Genomic DNA, 19,018 nt, shown 5'->3' with positions numbered 1-19,018 from the left:
CTGTATGGCTCTCTGCTACTTTCTATTACATGTTATTTTAAAATTTATGAAGAGCCTAGAGTTTGAGTCAGTTGCTAATAAATAAAAATAAATAAATAAAGCAAAGTCGTACTAATGCAATGGGAAGTGCTATACACAGTATTAAAATGCACTCTTAATATGTCCTAAATCAAGTAAACAAGAAAATCAGTTATTGCTAATAGAGAAATAGTTTTCTAATGATGAATTATAAATCATTTGTGTTAGCACTAACAGGAATTATATAAAGGCACCAAAAGAAGATACATCCCTCAGTGTTTGCATTGCCTCACACTCTAGCTCAGGGGTGGGCAAACTTTTTGGCCTGAGAGCCATGAGGGGTTCAGGGTGTGGGCTCTGGCCCGGTGTCGCTTACCTGGAGCAGCTCCAGGGTGGCAGTGGCGTGCACCATGGCCAGGGCAGGCTCCCTGCCTGCCCTAGCCCCGCGCTGCTCTGGCACCACATCCCTGCTGCCCCGGGGGGATGGGGGGCAGAGGGCTCCACGCACTGCTCTCCTCTGCGGGTACCTCCTCCGAAGTTTCCATTGGCTGTGGTTCCCCGCTCCTGACCAATGGGAGCTGCGGGGGGAGGTATCAGCAGGCCAGGGCAGCGCATGGAGCTCTCTGTCCCTCCTCCCCCAGGGGCTGCTGGGACATGGTGCTGGCCGCTTCCAGCAGCAGCGTGGGGCCCGTGGCGCCACAGGGGTGACAATCCCACGGGCCAGATCCAAAGCGCATACCTGCCCTAGCTACAGTGTTTTAGCATACATGGTATGCAAGATCACCAACCCTGTATTCTATGACTCATGTTATTTTATTTTTTAAAAGGAAGGAATTTGCAAATTCATACATTATATGCCTCACCTGTACTCAAATTTTTAGCGGTGCTCTGTGATTTTTGCATTTCATTTGATTTGAAAGTGAGGTCCTCCTGCATGATCTTCAGCTCTTGATTGGTAACAGAGGAGATTTGTTTCATACGATTGACATTCTGTTCATTTACAGAAATCAGAACAGTAAATTAGAACATTTGATATCTTTGCAGCTATGAGTGTTCACCGGAAAGCAAGAAAAAACCTCTGCTAGTACATCACTTATGACTTAACTCTTTTACAACACTCTTGGACAAAATATTTTTAAATAGTTTGAGACCATTTAAATATAATAATTTTCTATTTCAGGTCTGCCAACCTGAACTGTGTTCCTTTTATAACTGATGTATTGACATACCATTGAGGATGAAATAGGGATGTTTAAATGACATTGCCTTAGATACTTCACTTGTGGTAGAGTCATTGTACTATAAAGTAAAGCCCTACTTCATTTGTGATATTGCAGAAATTATGGATCATGCAATACTAGGCTTCCCTCACAATTTTGATTTTAATTAGCTTATTTTGTGCAGTCCACAGTTTTACGTACATTTTGAGTATGCAATTAGTACCGCACTAGTATTCAATGCCTGTAAAATGTAAAAGGCTAAAATAACTTAACTCGATTTCTACAGCAGTTGTGTTAGGACTTTTAGTCTTCTGAATTTTATATTGTACCGGTCACTTTTTTTAAGGGAATGTAATATAGTTGCAGCAAAATGTCTGGCTATCAAAAAAATTTAGCAGCCATAACATAATATTGTTCCAGCAAATTTTTCTTAAACAAATAGCTATACTCTGCTTTTCCAAATTATGGCTATTAATAAAGGTCAAATATTACTTTTCTGCTATTTTCCAGCCACAATTATTTGAAGATCATCCCGTGATTCAAGTAGGATCTTAACTACAAGGAAAATTTAATTCCCCTGTGTCATGGGACTTGCAGCACATCAACACTTCAGCAACCTTCCCAGTAAAATAATTTGAAGTTATGGGGCATCATGCTGAAGAACAGTATCAAGGAGCTGGTAAAACACTATTTATTCAAAACAATACTTGGCTAAAAGATGCCTATGACAATCCTCTACAAATAGTCCAAAGGAATCAAAATCAAAGAAATGGAAGAGTTATTTGGGGGAGAATTGGAAAAAAAATAGTATGATATTGGTAATGGGAAAATTCTAGCTGGACACCAGGAGCATATATAATTTAGAAACTATACAGAAGGGAACTCCAGAAATACTTTTAATAGGTTAGGTAGAAGAAATTTCCTAAAAATAACATAAATTAGAATATGGAAAATAATCTAAAGGAGATGACTGAATCTTCCCCTTCATTTATGATGTTCAGACTTGGTCTGGATCAGAGGTGGACAAACTACGGCCCGGGAGCTGCATCTGGCCCTCCAGATGTTTTAATCCAGCCCCCAAGCTCCCGCCGGGGAGTGGGGTCCGGGGCTTGCCCCGCTCCAACGCTGCAGCCAGGGTCAGGGTCAGGGGCTTGCCCTGCTCCGCACGGCTCCCAGAAGCAGCAGCATGTCCCCCCTCTGGCTCCTACACGTAGGGGCAGCCGGGGGCTCTGCACGCTGCCCCCACAGCTCCCTTTGGCCAGGAACTGTGGCCAATGGGAGCTGTGGGGGCGGCGACTGTGGACAGGGCAGCGTGCAGAGCCATCTTGTCACACCTCTGTATAGGAGCTAAGGGGGGACATGCCACTGCTTCTGGGAGCTGCATGAAGTAAGTGCCACCCGGTGCCTGCACCCTGACCCCCTCCCGCGCCCCAGCCCCCTGCCCCAGCCCTGATCCCTCTCCTGCCCTCCGAACCCCTCAGTCCCAGCCTGGTGCACCCTCCTGCACCCACAACCCCTCAGCCCCACCCAGACCCGCACCCCCAGGTAGGCTCTCATCCCTCCCACTCCCGCACCCTACTCCCCTGCCTCAGCCTGGATCCCCCTCCCACACCCTGAACTCCTCATTTCTGGCCCCACCCCAGAGCCAGGACCCCCAACAAGAGCCTTCAACCCCTTCCCGCACCCCAACCACCAATTTCGTGAGCATTCATGGCCCATCATACAATTTCCATAACCAGATGTGGGCCTTGGGCCAAAAAGTTTGTCCACCCCTGGTCTAGATAAACTAGCAAACAATGCAATTTCTTAGTTTTCATATTCTCGCATGTTTCATATTGATGGATTATAGTAATGCTAAAGACTTTTCTTTTATTCTGGTCACAAATATCATCTGATTTTATTAATTGTAAAATGTCCTTCAAAACAGTGACAGAGAATATAACAGTAATTACATAAATTTTACTTTGTTACAATAACACATGGCATCAGTTTATTGTTTGCAAGATAATTACACCAATAATTGGGCTGAATAGTATTTAATCACCGCTGTTCTATTTAATCTCCTCAATGTCTTTTATGAGGCTATGACTGCCTAATTTATCAGAGACAGAGAAAGGCACTTACCCTACTTGAGTGCTCTAACAGTGCAACAATGTTGGCCTCTATCTGTGCCTTCCGTTCCAGTTCCTGGGTCTTCATCTCTTCAAAAGTCTCAAGAAAGTCTACGGAACAAAAAACAAGATAAGGGAGGCTGCTGTTTACATTAACATTTTGGGTTCTCCATTATGACTGTACTTACCCTGAATTCAACAGCAAATATAAAAATACCTCACTGTAGTTTTACAAAATTGTATCTTATAACACCTAAGATTTAAATATTCTTCAATTTAAATAAAATGCTCTATCAAGTAATTTAAGCTTTGCAGTTTTATTTTTTTTAATCTGTATTTTACTGATTACCATTTTGTTAAAATTTTAAAGATGAGAAATAATCACATTTTAAAAATAAAATCAATTACAGCTTGCTTATTTAAGACATTTCTTTGCTGAGTGAAGTGGAAGAGATTTTTCCCCTAGTTTTCCAGTTCCATTTTTTTTAGAATGATGCCATATCGATGTATGTTTTTGGCATTTTTGGTACTTATACAATTGTTCACTCAAGATGTATGCTTCTGGCTAACAGTCTATAAAATTAAAGAGGAACAACATAAGGCTGTGTTGGGGGGGGGGAGAGAGAGATAGCTCAGTGGTTTGAGCATTGGCCTGCTAAATCCAAGGTTGTGAGTTCAATCCTTGAGGGGGCCACTTAGGGATCTGGAGCAAAAATTGGTCCTGCTAGTGAAGGCAGGGGGCTAGACTCAATGACCTTTCAAGGTCCCTTCCAGTTCTAGGAGATATACCAATCTCCAATTATAAAAGGATGACAAAAGAAGGGTGGAGATTGAGACAATGCAAATAACTTTAGAGAGTCTCCATTTTACTATTTACCATTCATCTAAAACTATTTCTGCAAAGCAAACTCATTAGCTTTATATTCAACATATTACAAGTCTAGCACTTAGACAATGCAGTGAAAGCTCACTAGAAAATCCTTAAGGAGAGACAAAGAGAAAAGGCTTTCAGTACTCTAAGTCTCCTCAATTGTCATTTAACTCCCCTACAGATATTTCAGAACACAGAAGCAAAATTCTTCCTTGCCCACTGCTCAGACCGTGTTGTGTCCCTCCTCAAGCTCCATCTGTGCCTCTCTTATGCCTTTCCCATCAAATGTAATTTACTACAGAGACTGAGTCAGTCAGCTAGACAAAGGAAGCTTGAGGCAGAAGAGAGGAACAAAGAGGCATGCTTTTGTAGTAGAGGGGACCTTTTCCCACTGTGATCCAGACAGGATTTGGAGCTAAAGGATAGTGACTGCAGGGGTCAGCTAGACAGACTTCATGTTTTGAAGGAGAAGCCATAAGCTGCAGGAGGGGAACCCGTGACACCCTAGAGGACGCTGAAAAAATCCCAAAGAATGCTCAAGAGAGATGAGGAAACTGAGGCAGGGAATGGTGTATAGTTGTTTGATTGATTTTTGTGCTGTAATTATGTTGGATCCCTTTGCAAAGCCCGTGTCCATTTGCTTGAACTATCACTGGTTCCTGAAAAGGTAAATGTAGCCCAGAGTATCTGCAAGTTTGGAGCTCTGGGAAAGTGTGTGCTTAAGCAACAGAGGAATATTGAGGAGCTGACAGTTTCATGGCCTAGGCAGCTGGACGAGGGGCCTCAACCGTCAGAAGGGGGTGTTAGAAAAGGAATCTGAAACCTGCAAGTGTGCCTAGAAACCCAGAGACAGTGCCTGGACTCTGCTCAGACTCAGGAAAGTTTATAAGCATGTGTGTCCAGGCATGTTACATATCAGAGAAAAGAAGACTGAAGTATTACTTTCTAGACTTAGAGCCACAAATTTGTTTCCAAAGAAGATGTGTAAATGTAATTCAGGATATCAGACAGGAATCTCTTCTGCCCCACAAAATCCTCACAAATATTTTCTCTCCACAATTTTAGAAAGAGAGCTGAAACTTATAAAATATTGAGTTGGTTCAAAGCAGAGAGAATGGAAAAATGGGAATTAGGAAATAAACTTACCTTTAGAAAGAAACATTTTAAATGGGTTCCTAGAGATCATTACAACACAAAGATGTATACAGTAAACCTTTTCCGTACTAATTCTATAAAGGAACAAAATCCAAGGAATCAATGGCTGTCCATGGATATATGATATAAATATTTTACCTCAAGTTGTGGATTTAGAGAATTATTACCCCAAACCTAACAGTGATTCACAAGATGACCACTTTTTCAACCTAACAGACAGTGCTTTCTCCTAAAAGTTAAAAAAATCTAATGTGTTATATTCTACTCTTCCTGTGTACCGCATACCCTTGCTCTTCTCATTCTAAACACTCCTTAAACAATTTTTTCTTTTGGCAAAGTCTATATATACCGATCTCACTAACAGTGCCTTCTTTCATGCAAACTAGTTTTCTACATAGCACATGTCTAAATCTGCTGGTAAGCTCTTGTAAGTTCCTGGTTTGGCTTTGTAAAGAGCCGTATATATTTATAATGCTCTATAAACATTCTAACACTAGGATACCTTTTAAAATATATTTTTGCCCTAAATTATTTGCACCCTCACTTCGTCTCTGCTGAGGCTTCTATGTCATGAGACTTCATTGGAAAGTCAGGAAGCTTTAGTAGTACTCATCTTAGATAAATAAGTAAGAATGTACTAAAGTTGTAGTTTCTGATTCTCAGAACAACTTCAAAGTTTTGCTCCTATTCAGACCACCAGTGGGCACTCCATGACATTTTTATTTAACTTTCATTTTAGCATATTTTTAAAAATTCTTTTTTATTCTAGCTTTTACCTCGTAAAAACGTGTTCCTGAAATCTTAAACGCCAGATGATGAGTCAGGAAAAGTGCTCCAATCATCTGTAAATGTGCAGTATCAGTTACCTTGTGCTGAGGCATCTCTGAATCAGGTAACAGAGATTTAAAACTCTGGGCTCCCCGCATGGGCGGGCAGCCCAGAGCCCTCTGATTCCCTGCCGCGGCTGGGATTTAAAAGGCTCTGGGCTCCCCGCCGCAGCGGGCAGCCCAGAGCCCTCTGATTCCCCGCCGCAGCGGGCAGCCCAGAGCCCTCTGACTCCCCGCTGCGGCTGGGATTTAAAAGGCTCTGGGCTCCCCCCCTCGGAAGGGGGGGTCGTCTTATAGGGCGAATATAGGCCCAAAACCTATATTTTAACTATAAAATTAGGGGGTCGTCTTATACGCCCCGTCGCCCTATACGCCGGAAAATACGGTAATTCTATAAAGGAACAAAATCCAAGGAATCAATGGCTGTCCATGGATATATGATATAAATATTTTACCTCAAGTTGTGGATTTAGAGAATTATTACCCCAAACCTAACAGTGATTCACAAGATGACCACTTTTTCAACCTAACAGACAGTGCTTTCTCCTAAAAGTTAAAAAATCTAATGTGTTATATTCTACTCTTCCTGTGTACCGCGTACCCTTGCTCTTCTCATTCTAAACGCTCCTTAAACAATTTTTTCTTTTGGCAAAGTCTATATACCGATCTCACCAACAGTGCCTTCTTTCATGCAAACTAGTTTTCTACATAGCACATGTCTAAATCTGCTGGTAAGCTCTTGTAAGTTCCTGGTTTGGCTTTGTAAAGAGCCGTATATATTTATAATGCTCTATAAAATTATAACACTAGGATACCTTTTAAAATATATTTTTGCCCTAAATGATTTGCACCCTCACTTCATCTCTGCTGAGGCTTCTATGTCATGAGACTTCATTGGAAAGTCAGGAAGCTTTAGTAGTACTCATCTTAGATAAATAAGTAAGAATGTACTAAAGTTGTAGTTTCTGATTCTCAGAACAACTTCAAAGTTTTGCTCCTATTCAGACCACCAGTGGGCACTCCATGACATTTTTATTTAACTTTCATTTTAGCATATTTTTAAAAATTCTTTTTTATTCTAGCTTTTACCTCGTAAAAACGTGTTCCTGAAATCTTAAACGCCAGATGATGAGTCAGGAAAAGTGCTCCAATCATCTGTAAATGTGCAGTATCAGTTACCTTGTGCTGAGGCATCTCTGAATCAGGTAACAGGGTCTTCAGACAAGTGGTCAGCAGGTCAACAGTTTTGGGGTTCAAATAAATTGTGCTTTGACAATCCAAAAAGCCTTGTGCTTTGGCAGTCCAGGAGTCTAATCTGTATTAAACAACTTACTGTCCATGCTTTCCTCTCTCTTCTTCAGCTCCTTGTATTTCAAATTTTTCTCCCCTACAAGAGACGTAACATTGATTTAACTCCAAAACATCAACGCTCCGAACTCTACATTGTGTTTTTATAGGTCTTTCTTTATTAACTCAATCCTGTAGCAGGATTAGATAAGCAAAACTTTGATTATCTAAAACGTGAATTCGGCATACTTAAGCACAAAAGGATTGGACTGTATGTTATTTACATGTCTCACTATAATCATTGTCAATCAACAGCATACTATACACATTTAAAAAAAAGGGAATCAGCATAACAATACATCATCAGTGTAATCTTCAGGGTTTTTTAAATATATATATAATGGGATAGAGGGTCATGTGCCTCAGAATTTGACAGTGCCCCAAATATTTTTTTAAAATTGTATTAGTTGGCAGATTTTTTTTTAATTAAGGGCCAATACATTTCAGAATATGAGTCTGTTTCACTTTCTAGTGTTGGAAAAATCACATTTGTGCAACTGGGCCATGTCGACTGGCAAACTAAGTCATTCTGCACTTCTTTTTAAGATTTGGGAAGTGATGCCAGTTTCTCTGGCTTTCAGCAGTCAAGATTACTTTGTGATGTGCTTTCTGGATATTAATAAGTTAGCAATCTTCAATAAAATAAAACAAAAAACCCCATACCATCTGTATTGTCACGCATTAGGATAGTCTTAAATAACTAACTCATGGTTCTGCTTCATCCCTAATTTGGATTTCAACTGCATTAGTCACAGGCAAGAAAATGAATATCCAGTAGAAAGCATAGTATATACATTTAGATTTCTACAGTGTAGCAATTTACTGGTGGTGGTTGGGACAGCTATGTTAAGACAAGATTAAGCTGAGAATTTGAATGCATAAGTCAGGAAATGTTCCCTTCCTGACAAATTTGTGTACATTAATTAAATTTTATTTTTTTAAAATATTTGAAACACGCTCTAGACTTTATTCAGAGGGTCAAATTCATTGTGTACACCTCTTATTTAAATCATTTGGATCAGATTGTAACTTTCACTGTTTACCTGTGCAGGAGTGCAAGAAAGCACTCCTTGCATTCACTACTCATATCGCAAGTAGCCACACAGAGGGGGGAAAGCAGCTTTTACGGGGCTGACTTCTCTTGCTCAAGTAGGCTGAGTAAACAAGCAATTAGTGGAGAGCTTTGGCTCCACACTCAATGTCCCAGCCACAATAGCTGTGCTGGCAATAATTCAAATAAATAATAATAATAATAACAGCAGATTTTAGGGCTGGTGCAGATTATTCACCCTGCTGGAGGAAGGGGAAATTGGAGATCAGATTGTGACTCTGAATCACAGTCTAGTTACTAGTCTGCTCTTAAAGTAGTTCAGCTATGCGCTTCCCTTCATTCAGGGCTTGTGGCAAGCCATAATTTAGTCCAATGTGAGCAGGGTTTAGGTACCACAATTCACTTCAGCACAGGAACAAAATGTAAAGAAAATGTGTTTAAAATAATGCTAAGATAAGACCGTTAGAATGTTTTGAACAGTGACAGTATCAGTACAAATACCAGGATGGCCTTACCTCAAGCCACCTTTGTACCTAAATACTGGGTTACAAAAAGTCTTCAATTAAGGAGTCTCAGAACAGGGGCAGATTCTTACTATATATGCTGCAAAATTTCAAGAAGATGGGGCAGGTTCATCATGTTGTGGCAGCCATAACTTAAGTGCACAGTTTGAAATTCAGTCTTATCACTAATTTCAACATATGTCGGAGCATTTAAAAAGCACAGGAGGAAAGGAAAAGCTGGATATAGATTTAACTGAGCAAGCACATTTTCCCCCAAGTCTTTTACATCTACATCCTCTCTGCTTTCCTTTTTATCTAGTACATATAAACAATAAGCATAACCAGTGGCCTCTGAGGGACAGTGATTTTGCTTGAGTTTCCTTGCAGCTGTGGCCTTGTTTCTTGCTGACTCTCCCTTTCATGATACAGGGTAAATTAGCAACATGAAGTCCATTCCACTTGCAAGAAACTGTGCATCATTCTACATGGTTAGCATCTTAAGGCTCACTGTAAGCAATCTAAAAGAGCTTAAAGAATTATAGCACTACTTTTAAAATGTCCATAGTATATAAAAGCACCAAAGAGTCCTGTGGCACCTTATAGATTAACAGACGTATTGGAGCATGAGCTTTCGTGGGTGAATCCCCACTTCATCACAAAGTGGGTATTCACCCACAAAAGCTCATGCTTCAATACGTCTGTTAGTCTATAAAGGTGCCACAGGACTCTTTGCTGCTTTTACAGATCCAGACTAACACGGCTACCCCTCTGATACTTGACAGTGTATAAATAAGTTTAGCTCAAAGGTTTGAATTATTTTACCAATAACACACTTTAAACTTCATTTGCAGACTACATTCCAGAAATCTGATGTATTCAGAGCTTGTGACTGGTCACTTAGATGTCACTGCCAACTTACAAGTCACATATTGTAAGTGGACTTTTTTTTTAAAACCTATATTATTTTAGATGATTAAAAGTAAAAATTTAAAAAATCCTAATTACTTGCTTCGCTGCTTGGACAATAAAAATCAATGAAGTCAGTTTTACCATTGTTTACAACAGTCACTTTTACTTTCATTTTTTAGCAGTGAAATATTTGGATTTCAAATGCTGCAAAGGAATTTTTAGTTGTATAAAATGAACTGTTTTCACTTAACATTTTCATTTTCATTTTTTGAAATGTTGCTATTGAACTGAGGCTTTATAAAAAGCTTATTTATATAAAATTTAAATTTGGGGCCAAATATAAGTTAACATAGTCCCAGTTGCACTGAGAGCTTGTGTACTGAGCTCCAATAACAGAAGTACATTGAAAAAATTACATCCTAACCATTAATAATATTATTTGCTCTAATTTCTTCCTATTGTGTTTGAATCAGTTTGCCAAGTGCTCTAATTCACTACTGAGCAATTCTCCCACCCCCCTCTGGACAGCACTGCTTTACTTTTCAAATCCATTGTAGGTCCCACTAAAAGCCTCTAATAAGAGGCTTTTACAAGAAGCACCTTGGCTCTCAACATTCACACAAGAAATGGGCAGGAGAAGTCAGCAGCAGTCCAGAGCACAATGAGAGAGAATGACTATATCAGCTACTGTTTCGGAAATTTCTTTTTGTGCTATCCAGCTGCTGTTCCTGTTAGCAATGATTAGAAATTTGGCCCTGATTCACCAAAGAATTTAAGCACATGCGTAAATTCATGCGTATTCAGCAAAGCACATATGCATGTGCTTAACTTCAAGTGCTATCAGCCTCTAGTCTACCTTGTAAAAGTCTGGGTGACAAAAGGTTCAAATGAGAATAACTTACAGACAAGGACCAGGTTAAGTACAGATTGTGAGGACAAGTTATGTAATCACTACTTTCCCGGTCAAAAATACAGTAGTCATGCAGTGATGTTTTAAACAGATAAAACGCTGATGAGGGAAAAAATATGGTAAATAAATTTCAGGGGCGGATTCTCAGCAGGTGTAAACTGTTGTTGCTCCATGGAGCTATGACAATTTAGAGCAGGTGGGCTCTGTCCCCACAGTGCACGAACAAGGTCAGTGCCCAATACACTTCTGATTCAGTAGAGATTGTAGGAAACATTATTGGCTATCAGATAAATATACAAGGTAGTCTCATTCAGCATGTAATACTTATCTTCTACTGACCATTCCGGGTATCAGGGTATCAGCCGTTCTACTAAATGTACTTCATACACGTCTTTCAAACAAAGGCCTTTACAAAACAGATGATGGCAGCAGAGCAAGTGCAATGGGGGACCAGCAGGAAAAGGACTGGTTGCTATGCAGCTGTTGGTAAACTATAAACTAAGAAGCAATTCACTTCTTACCTTCTACACTCATCCAAGAATACAAAGATAACAGTGTTGGAAACCAAATAAAAAGAAAAATAAAAGCAAAATAGTAAAGCTCTTACTGCTATCTGGAAAAGGGAAATTAATAATAAATAAATGTTTTCAATAACAAGCTATTTCTCTGGGAAACAACGAAAATGCTACATTTCAGTAACAAGAAACAAAATGTCATACAAGAGATGGAGAAGAGAAACAGCAAGTATTATGCAATTGTTTAAGCTAAGCTCAATATCAGTATAATTATTGTCGTTTCGAAGAAACTAGAGGTCCGATTGTGTGCTGAGCCTCCTATCAAGAGGAAAAAATATTCAGGAGAGTTAAAAATATTGTATTTGTTTACACACACACACACTCTCTCTCTCTCTCTCTTTAATTTAAAGGTCTCATAGGAAGCAAAATAACTTCTGTTACAGAGATTCTTGCATCATCATCATCATCATAATGCAGCTCCCAGTCAAAGTAAGAGCCACCAGAATTAAAACAAGCCTTTACCAGGGTGAACAGAATTTTGTCAGGGCTAGTATGGGCATCTGGCTAAACTAAGCTTTCCCAGCTGGACTAAGCTACACAAGCCTTGATTAGACTCCCAGGCTAAGCTGAATCTTTCATAATTGGAACAGGCCTCTGCCTAAGCCAGGCTCTCAAGCCAATTTCAGTCCTACACTAAGTCTTCCATAGCTGGAGTAGGACTTTTTCTAAGTCAGGCTAGAAAGACCCTTTTTAGGCTGGGGTGAGCTTAGTAACTCATTAAGCCCACTACCACTAAGCTCCAGTCAATAAGCAATCACTCAGAGATGGACCACCCTATGGCAGCTGATTCAGAGATAGACCACTGTTAGCTCAAAGTCAAATTGCCTCCAGCTGCTATGATACAGGGAATGAGCTACTGTGTAGACTGTAAGGGACAGAAAATGTATGATCCGACATACTTGATCAAAGCACTGGTCAATCAAGTTGTTATTCTGCTCCTTGGCCAGGGCAAAAACATCTGACGCTTCAAAGGAAGAATTCAGCTCCATTTTCATGTTTCACATTATACATTGTTCATTGCAAGCAATAAACATTCCAAAATCCAAACTAACTGACAATATTTCAGAGATCAAAGACAACAAAAAAATAGAGTATTTTGTTTTTCTGGTAATATACGACTTTAACTGACCAGAACCACACTTCCGGCCTCAAGCCAATTTAAGGAACTCACCATTTTGGATATCTACAAACTGAAGTTTGTGCCCTTCTAGATCAGGCTACACAAAAGATAGTTGCAGATGCAAATCAGAGTTTTAGGACATCCCAAACTGCAAACTGCAAAACCACGCAAACCACATGCAAACTTAAAGACAACTTCTGTAAATTTGGCTCTTTAGATTCTATTTTGAATTTGGTGCTATTACCTTGGTGCTCCTCCAGATCCATGTCAAGTCGTCGAATGACATCATTAAAATGGTTGATTTTTTCTTTTATTTCTGTCAGCCTAATAATAAATAATAAAATTTGTAGCTATTAAATGGTTAACTTTTAAGAGGCACTATGAAGAGAAGGATCAGAATAAAAATAGTAAACAGAATGTGTTACTAATACAAATAATAATAGAATAGTAAGGTTATTGTCATTACAACAAGCATTTGGATGGCACCCCTCACCATGGTCTCTCAATGTACTAAACACATTGTTTCTGCCTCGTTTTGGACTAAAACCCTTTTGTCTTTGTGAAACAAACATAATCACTACAATAATTCAGTTCTTATTCAGTTTTGTGTTACTATATGGGTCCCTCTGTTGGTTGTTACATAGCTTTACAGAGAGACAAGAAAAGGCATAACGCAGCAGGAAATAGTGATTTTTATTTAAATAAAATTCTCTGTATAACAATATTAATTAAGAAATGTAAAACGCTGTAGACTATAATCAAATGGATTACATAATTACATTACATTCAGAAATTCTTCTGTAAATCTTCAGCTATAATTCTTTATCAATTATCATTTTTCTTAGTTACCAAGAATTCTGTTTAAGCAACTTATTAGCCAATCAAATGTTGGTTACCCAGTTTAAAAAGACATCCACAAAATGCCTGTGACTGTGAATATTTAAATAAAATTTTACACCATAGTTTCTAGGAGATTTAAAAAAAAAAGTTTACTAACTTCTCATAACTGTTGTTCTTTGAGATGTGTTTCACAGGTCCTTTCCCTTTCCACTCTTGGTTTGTGCATACCCCACGCAGAGTCGCCAGAAACTTTTTCCCTCAGTGGTACCTGCCGAAATGCCTTGAGCATCCTCTGCTGATGGGCTCAGCTGACCTTGAGCCCCTCAGTTCCTTCCTTGCAGAAACTTCAAGCAGAGTGGTAGAAGGGTGGGTCATGGAAAGGACATGTGCAACACATCTTGAAGAACAATAGTTATGAAAGGTTAGTAACTATTTTTTCTTCTTCAAGTGATTGCACATGTGCATTCCGCTCTTGGTGATTCCCAAGCAGTTAAAAAGGCAGACGGATTAGAGTTTATGTATGCACAGACAATACAAAGTGACCAAATTTGGCGTCATCTTTTGAATACTGAGTGATGGTAGAGAAGAGGAGAAGAAAGTGTGTACCAATGACCAGATTTGGACATTTGGATAGCACCAGATAGGCATCTGCAACAGGAATGCTGTTGAGGATATTTGCAATCTTGTAGAGTGGGCAGTCAGCTTGTCTGGAGGAGAGATTCCTGCCAGATCATAACACGTGCAGATACAAGAAGTTATCCAAGATCAAATTCTCTGAGCAGAGATCAAAAGACCTTTCATTCTGCCCGCTATGGCCATGAACAGTTAGGTGGATTGCCAGAATGGTTTGGTCCTATGTAGAATGCCAGTGCTTGTCTAATGTCTAATGTGTGTAGCCATTGCTCATCCCTATTTGCATGTGGTTTGCTCTAAAATGCAGGCAAGTAAATTGACTGATATGAAAATTTGAAACTACTTTAGACAAAAACCTCAGATGAGGGCGTAAGTAGACCTTATCTTTAAAGAAGACTGTGTATGGTGGTTTGGATGTGAGGGTGCGCAGTTTGGAGACCCCTCTGGCAGAAATGATAGCAATTAGGGAGATCACCTTCCAGGAAAGGTGTAGTATAAAGCAGCACGTATAACCTCTAGGAAGAAGCTCAAATGGAGGTCTCATAAATTTAGCCAAAACTAAGTTCATTCCCAAAAGGAAATGGGCTCCCTTAATTGAGAGTACAATCTTTCCAAGCCTTTAAGGAATCTAATTGTCACGTCATTAGAAAAAACAGAACAGTTATCCACGTGAGGGTGGAAAGCTGATACTGCTGCCAGGTGAACAGAGAAAATTGCTAAGTCTTGCTGTTTCAGGTGCAGGAGACAGGCAAGTATTTGGTGGATGGATGAATGAATCGATGAAACTCTGGTTTGACAAGCCCAGATAGAGAAACGCTTCCATTTTGACAGACAAGTGGCTCTGGTGCAGGGCTTTCTGCTACCTGGTGAACTTGCTGCGAGCAAGCCTGCTCTTTGGGACTTAACCATGGAGCTTTTAAAAAAAGGGTTCACAAGTTGGGAAGAAGCAGCCAACTGTGGTCCTGAGAGACCAAATCTGGTGCAATGGGAGCAAGATTGGAGTTGCCGCTGAAAGGTCCAGTAGAGTGGAGAACCAGGGTTGGTGGGGCCATGCTGGGGCTAGTAATATAATCCAAGTGTGACTCTGCTTGCTCTTTAGTGGCACTCTGTGTAGGAGTGGGATTGGGGGAAAAGCATAAGAAAGCTTTCGCATCCAGGGTAGCAGGAAGGTGTCTGTAATGGAACCTGAACTGTGGCTTTGTAGGGTGCAGAATTGGTGACATTTTCTGTTGTTTGCAAATAGGTCTATTTGGGGAGTCCCCTACTACTGGAAAGTGCCTCTGGCTATGTTGAGTGAAGAGACCATTCATGGTGACTGGAGAAAGACTTGCTCAGATCTTTTGGCTTATTCTACACCCCTGGAAGACAGGTGGCCTTGAAGTTGATTGGATGGGCTATGCAAAATACCAATAGGTGAACTGCTTCCTGACATAGGAGGGACGACTGAGCTCCTCCCTATCTGTTCAGGTAAAACACTGCTGCAATGTTGTCCAGAAGGACAAGCAGGTTTCTTCCCCTGATATGAGGTAGGAAAGCCTGACAGGCAAGACGAATTGCCCTGATCTCAATGACATTTATATGAAGAGCGAGCTCTGTCAAGGACCAAAGACTGTGAGTTCAGAGCTCCAGGTGAGCTCCCCATCCTAGAGCCATCTGAGATCCTGAGACCAGAGTCATTGATGGTTGAGGGCGCAGGAAGCACCCATGCAAATGTTGATAGGATTCAATCACCAATTCAGCAAAATTAGAACCTGTGAAGGTACCATGAGCACAGTGTCCAGATGCAGATAGTTTGGTGAATACACTGCGGCAGCCATGTTTGAAGGGATATCGACACATGAAAGTAGGCACCTCTTAAATCGAGGGTGGCATATCAGTCTCTTGGATCCAGAGAGGGAATAATGGATACCAGGGTGAGCATGCAAAACGTAATCTTCTTGAGATAGTTGTTGAGCTGATGCAGGCCTAAAATAGGCCTGAGATCTCCCCTGGCTTTCGGGATTAGAAAATAATGGGAGTAGAAATCTTTCCTTCTTAAATTCTGTGCAACTTCCTTTATGGCTCCTACCTGAAGAAGAGATTGAACCTCCAGGACCAGAAGTTCTTTGTAAGAAGGGTCCCTGTAGAGGGATGGAGAGTGAAGGTGGGAAGGAAATACATTGGAAGGTAAGTCCCACCTCTACAGTGCTCAACACCCACAGGTCATAGTGCTATGAGACGGGCAAGGCAGTTTCAAAACAAATGAAAAATTTGGTTTGGCATCCTGGGAACTGTCCTCGAGCTTCCCATCAAAATGCCTGCTTAGAACTCCCTGGCTGTCTAGGTGGGGCAGGCACTGAAGTGGAGGTAGAAAGAGGAGGTGGTCTACACCTATAGCCTCTAGTCTTCATTCTCCGCAGCTCCTGTTGGACAGCTGACGCAGAATATTGGAGGGGCTACTGAGGCATGAAGTGCTTCCTGAAAAGGACTAGGGTGTACAACCCAGGGACTTAAATGTTGCCCTCAAATCTTTTAACCCACGGGCTTAGTGTGTCTGCTCCTAAAAGAACAAGAATCCTTCAAAGGGCAGTTCCTGAACAATCTGTTAGACCTTCTGCGGGAGCCCACAGGACTGCAATCAGGAGCTCCTACGCGTTTGCAGCTGCCAGGGACCTCCTGACCGTGTTGGTGCCAGTATTGCCGGCACTACAAGAGTCGATGCTGTTGGTGCCAGCAGACATGGTGCCATCTTCTGTGGTACCAAAGCAGAGAAGCCTACAAGTCCACTCTGTCCTGCTTCTTGTTCAGCCAATCACTAAGACAGACAAGTGTGTTTACATTTGCAGGTGATAATGCTGCCCACTTCTTATTTACAACATCACCTGAAAGTGAGAACAGACATTCACATGGCACTTTTGTAGCTGGCATTGCAAGGTATTTACATGCCAGATATGCTAAACATTTATATGCCCCTTCATGCTTCGGCCACCATTCCAGAGGACATTCTTCCATGCTGATGTCGCTTCTTAAAAAAATAATGCGCTAATTAAATTTGTGACCTGACTCCTTGGGGGAGAACACTATATCTCCTGCTCTTCCATCTGCATTCTGCCACATATTTCATGTTATAACAGTCACGGATGATAACGCAGCACATGTTAAGCACTGGAATAAATTGCCTAGGGAGGTTGTGGAATCTCCATCATTGGGGATTTTTAAGAGTAGGTTAGACAAACACCTGTCAGGGATGGTCTAGATAATACTTAGTCCTGACTTGAGTGCAGGGGACTGGACTAGATGACCTCTCGAGGTCTCTTCCAGTTCTATCATTCTATGTTATTCATTTTAAGAATACTTTCACTGCAGATTTCACAAAACGCAAAGAAGGTATCAATGTGAGATTTCTAAAGATAGCTACAGCATTCAACCCAAGGTTTAAGAATCTGAAGTGCCTTCCAAAATCTGAGAGGGATGAGGTGTGGAGTATGCTTTCAGAAGTCGTAGAAGAGCAACACTCTGATGCGGACACTACAGAACCTGAACCACCAAAAAAGAAAATCAACCTTCTGCTGGTAGCATGAGACTCAGATAATGAAAATGAATATGCGTCGGTCCGCACTGCTTTAGATTGTTATCGAGCAGAACCCATCATCAGCATGGATACATGTCCCCTGGAATAGTGGATGAGGCATGAAGGGATATATGAATCTTTAGCACATTTGGCAGGAAAATATCTTCCGATACCACTATAGCAGTGCCATGTGAACGCCTGTTCTCACTTTCAGGTGACATTGTAAGCAAGAAATGGGCAGCATTAACTCCTGCAAATGTAAACAAACTTGTTTGTCTGAGCTATTGGCTGAACAAGAAGTAGGACTTGTAAGCTCTAAACTTTTACATTGTTTTATTTTTGAATGCAGGTTTTTTTGTATGTAATTCTACATTTGTAAGTTCAACTTTCATGATAAAGAGATTGCACTACAGTACTTGTATTGGGTGAATTGAAAAATACTATTTCTTTTGTTTTTTTACAGTGCAAATACTTTAATCAAAAATAAATATAAAGTGAGCACTGTATAGTTGGTATTCTGTGTTGTAATTGAAATCAATATATTTGAAAATGTAGAAAACAGCCAAAATATTTAAATAAATGGTATTCTATTATTGTTTAACCATGCGATTAATCACACTATTAAACAGTTTACCTACTGCGTAAATATGGATTAGACAATATTTAACGTGTGTTGTAGGGCTTAATTGTATCAATAAATATTTGTATTCAAAGAAGTTATGATATCAATTTTAAATTATGGAAGCAAGCATATAAATTATCAGTTTTAAATTTAGACAATATTTAACTTGTGTTGTAGGGCTTAATTGTATCAATAAATATTTGTATTCAAAGAAGTTATGATATCGGTTTTAAATTATGGAAGCAAGCATATCAATTATTTTTTTATGTCTCATGGACATTTGATTTATACAGCACATATCAACACAGCAGCAAGCCAGTCAAATATTTTAAACTTTGGAAAAACTTTTAAAAAATAATTTAAAACAATTTTCAAAAAGGTCTCCAGGTTGAGACTGCTAGCTAAATTTAAACTCAGAGACGTTTTTTAAAAACAGCTGAGTTTCTAAAGTAAACACCAAGAGATCCTCAAATACAGTACCTGAGTATGAGCATAATATGTATAGAATGCTTTAGTAACTTAATTTACTTAAATTTTACTGTAGATTATTAATAATAACAGCTACAAGCAACACTTATCTATAATTTATAAATATTAACTAATTCTCATGGCAGGATAACAAACAGGATAAATGACTTGCTCAACTTCACAGAGGAAGTTTGTGTGAGAACGAAAAGTAATGCTTGGCTCCTAATCTTACGCTCAGATACTTCTCTTATAATGTGCTGACCCACTGGCAGGAGTGGGGCTTATAAG

At 40.0% G+C, this 19,018-nt stretch overlaps 2 protein-coding genes across 13 annotated transcripts in view; one reads left to right on the top strand and one right to left on the bottom strand.

The window, feature by feature from the left end:
- Positions 1-19,018, bottom strand: part of IFT74 (intraflagellar transport 74) — a 62,166-nt gene that overhangs the window by 11,129 nt on the left and 32,019 nt on the right. For all 5 annotated transcript variants that reach the window (XM_039543083.1, XM_039543085.1, XM_039543082.1 and 2 more), the window contains 4 exons: positions 12,862-12,941; positions 7,536-7,589; positions 3,363-3,460; positions 882-1,008 (listed from right to left, as the gene is read on the bottom strand). In XM_039543083.1, coding sequence (XP_039399017.1) covers positions 882-1,008; positions 3,363-3,460; positions 7,536-7,589; positions 12,862-12,941 — 359 coding nt within the window. The remainder of the gene's footprint in view (positions 1-881; positions 1,009-3,362; positions 3,461-7,535; positions 7,590-12,861; positions 12,942-19,018) is intronic.
- LRRC19 (leucine rich repeat containing 19) overlaps positions 1-19,018 on the top strand; it is a 34,581-nt gene that overhangs the window by 2,272 nt on the left and 13,291 nt on the right. For 2 of the 8 annotated variants that reach the window (XR_005599980.1, XR_005599977.1), the window contains exons 2-3: positions 1,749-1,917; positions 3,320-3,633. The exons of 2 other annotated variants lie outside the window; for them this stretch is intronic. Coding sequence is in view for 1 of the 6 variants with exons in the window: in XM_039543090.1 (XP_039399024.1) it covers positions 10,005-10,034 (30 nt within the window). In the remaining 5 variants the exon portion in view is untranslated. Of the gene's footprint in view, positions 1-1,748; positions 1,918-3,319; positions 3,634-6,144; positions 6,262-7,296; positions 7,408-9,954; positions 10,035-19,018 lie in introns of those variants that run through there. 4 more of the 8 variants (XR_005599979.1, XR_005599978.1, XM_039543090.1 and 1 more) reach the window with 4 other exon arrangements.

This window comes from Mauremys reevesii, linkage group 6, assembly GCF_016161935.1.
Source record: "Mauremys reevesii isolate NIE-2019 linkage group 6, ASM1616193v1, whole genome shotgun sequence".
Taxonomy (NCBI): Eukaryota; Metazoa; Chordata; order Testudines; family Geoemydidae; genus Mauremys; species Mauremys reevesii.
This window is presented reverse-complemented; position numbering and strand designations above follow the sequence as displayed.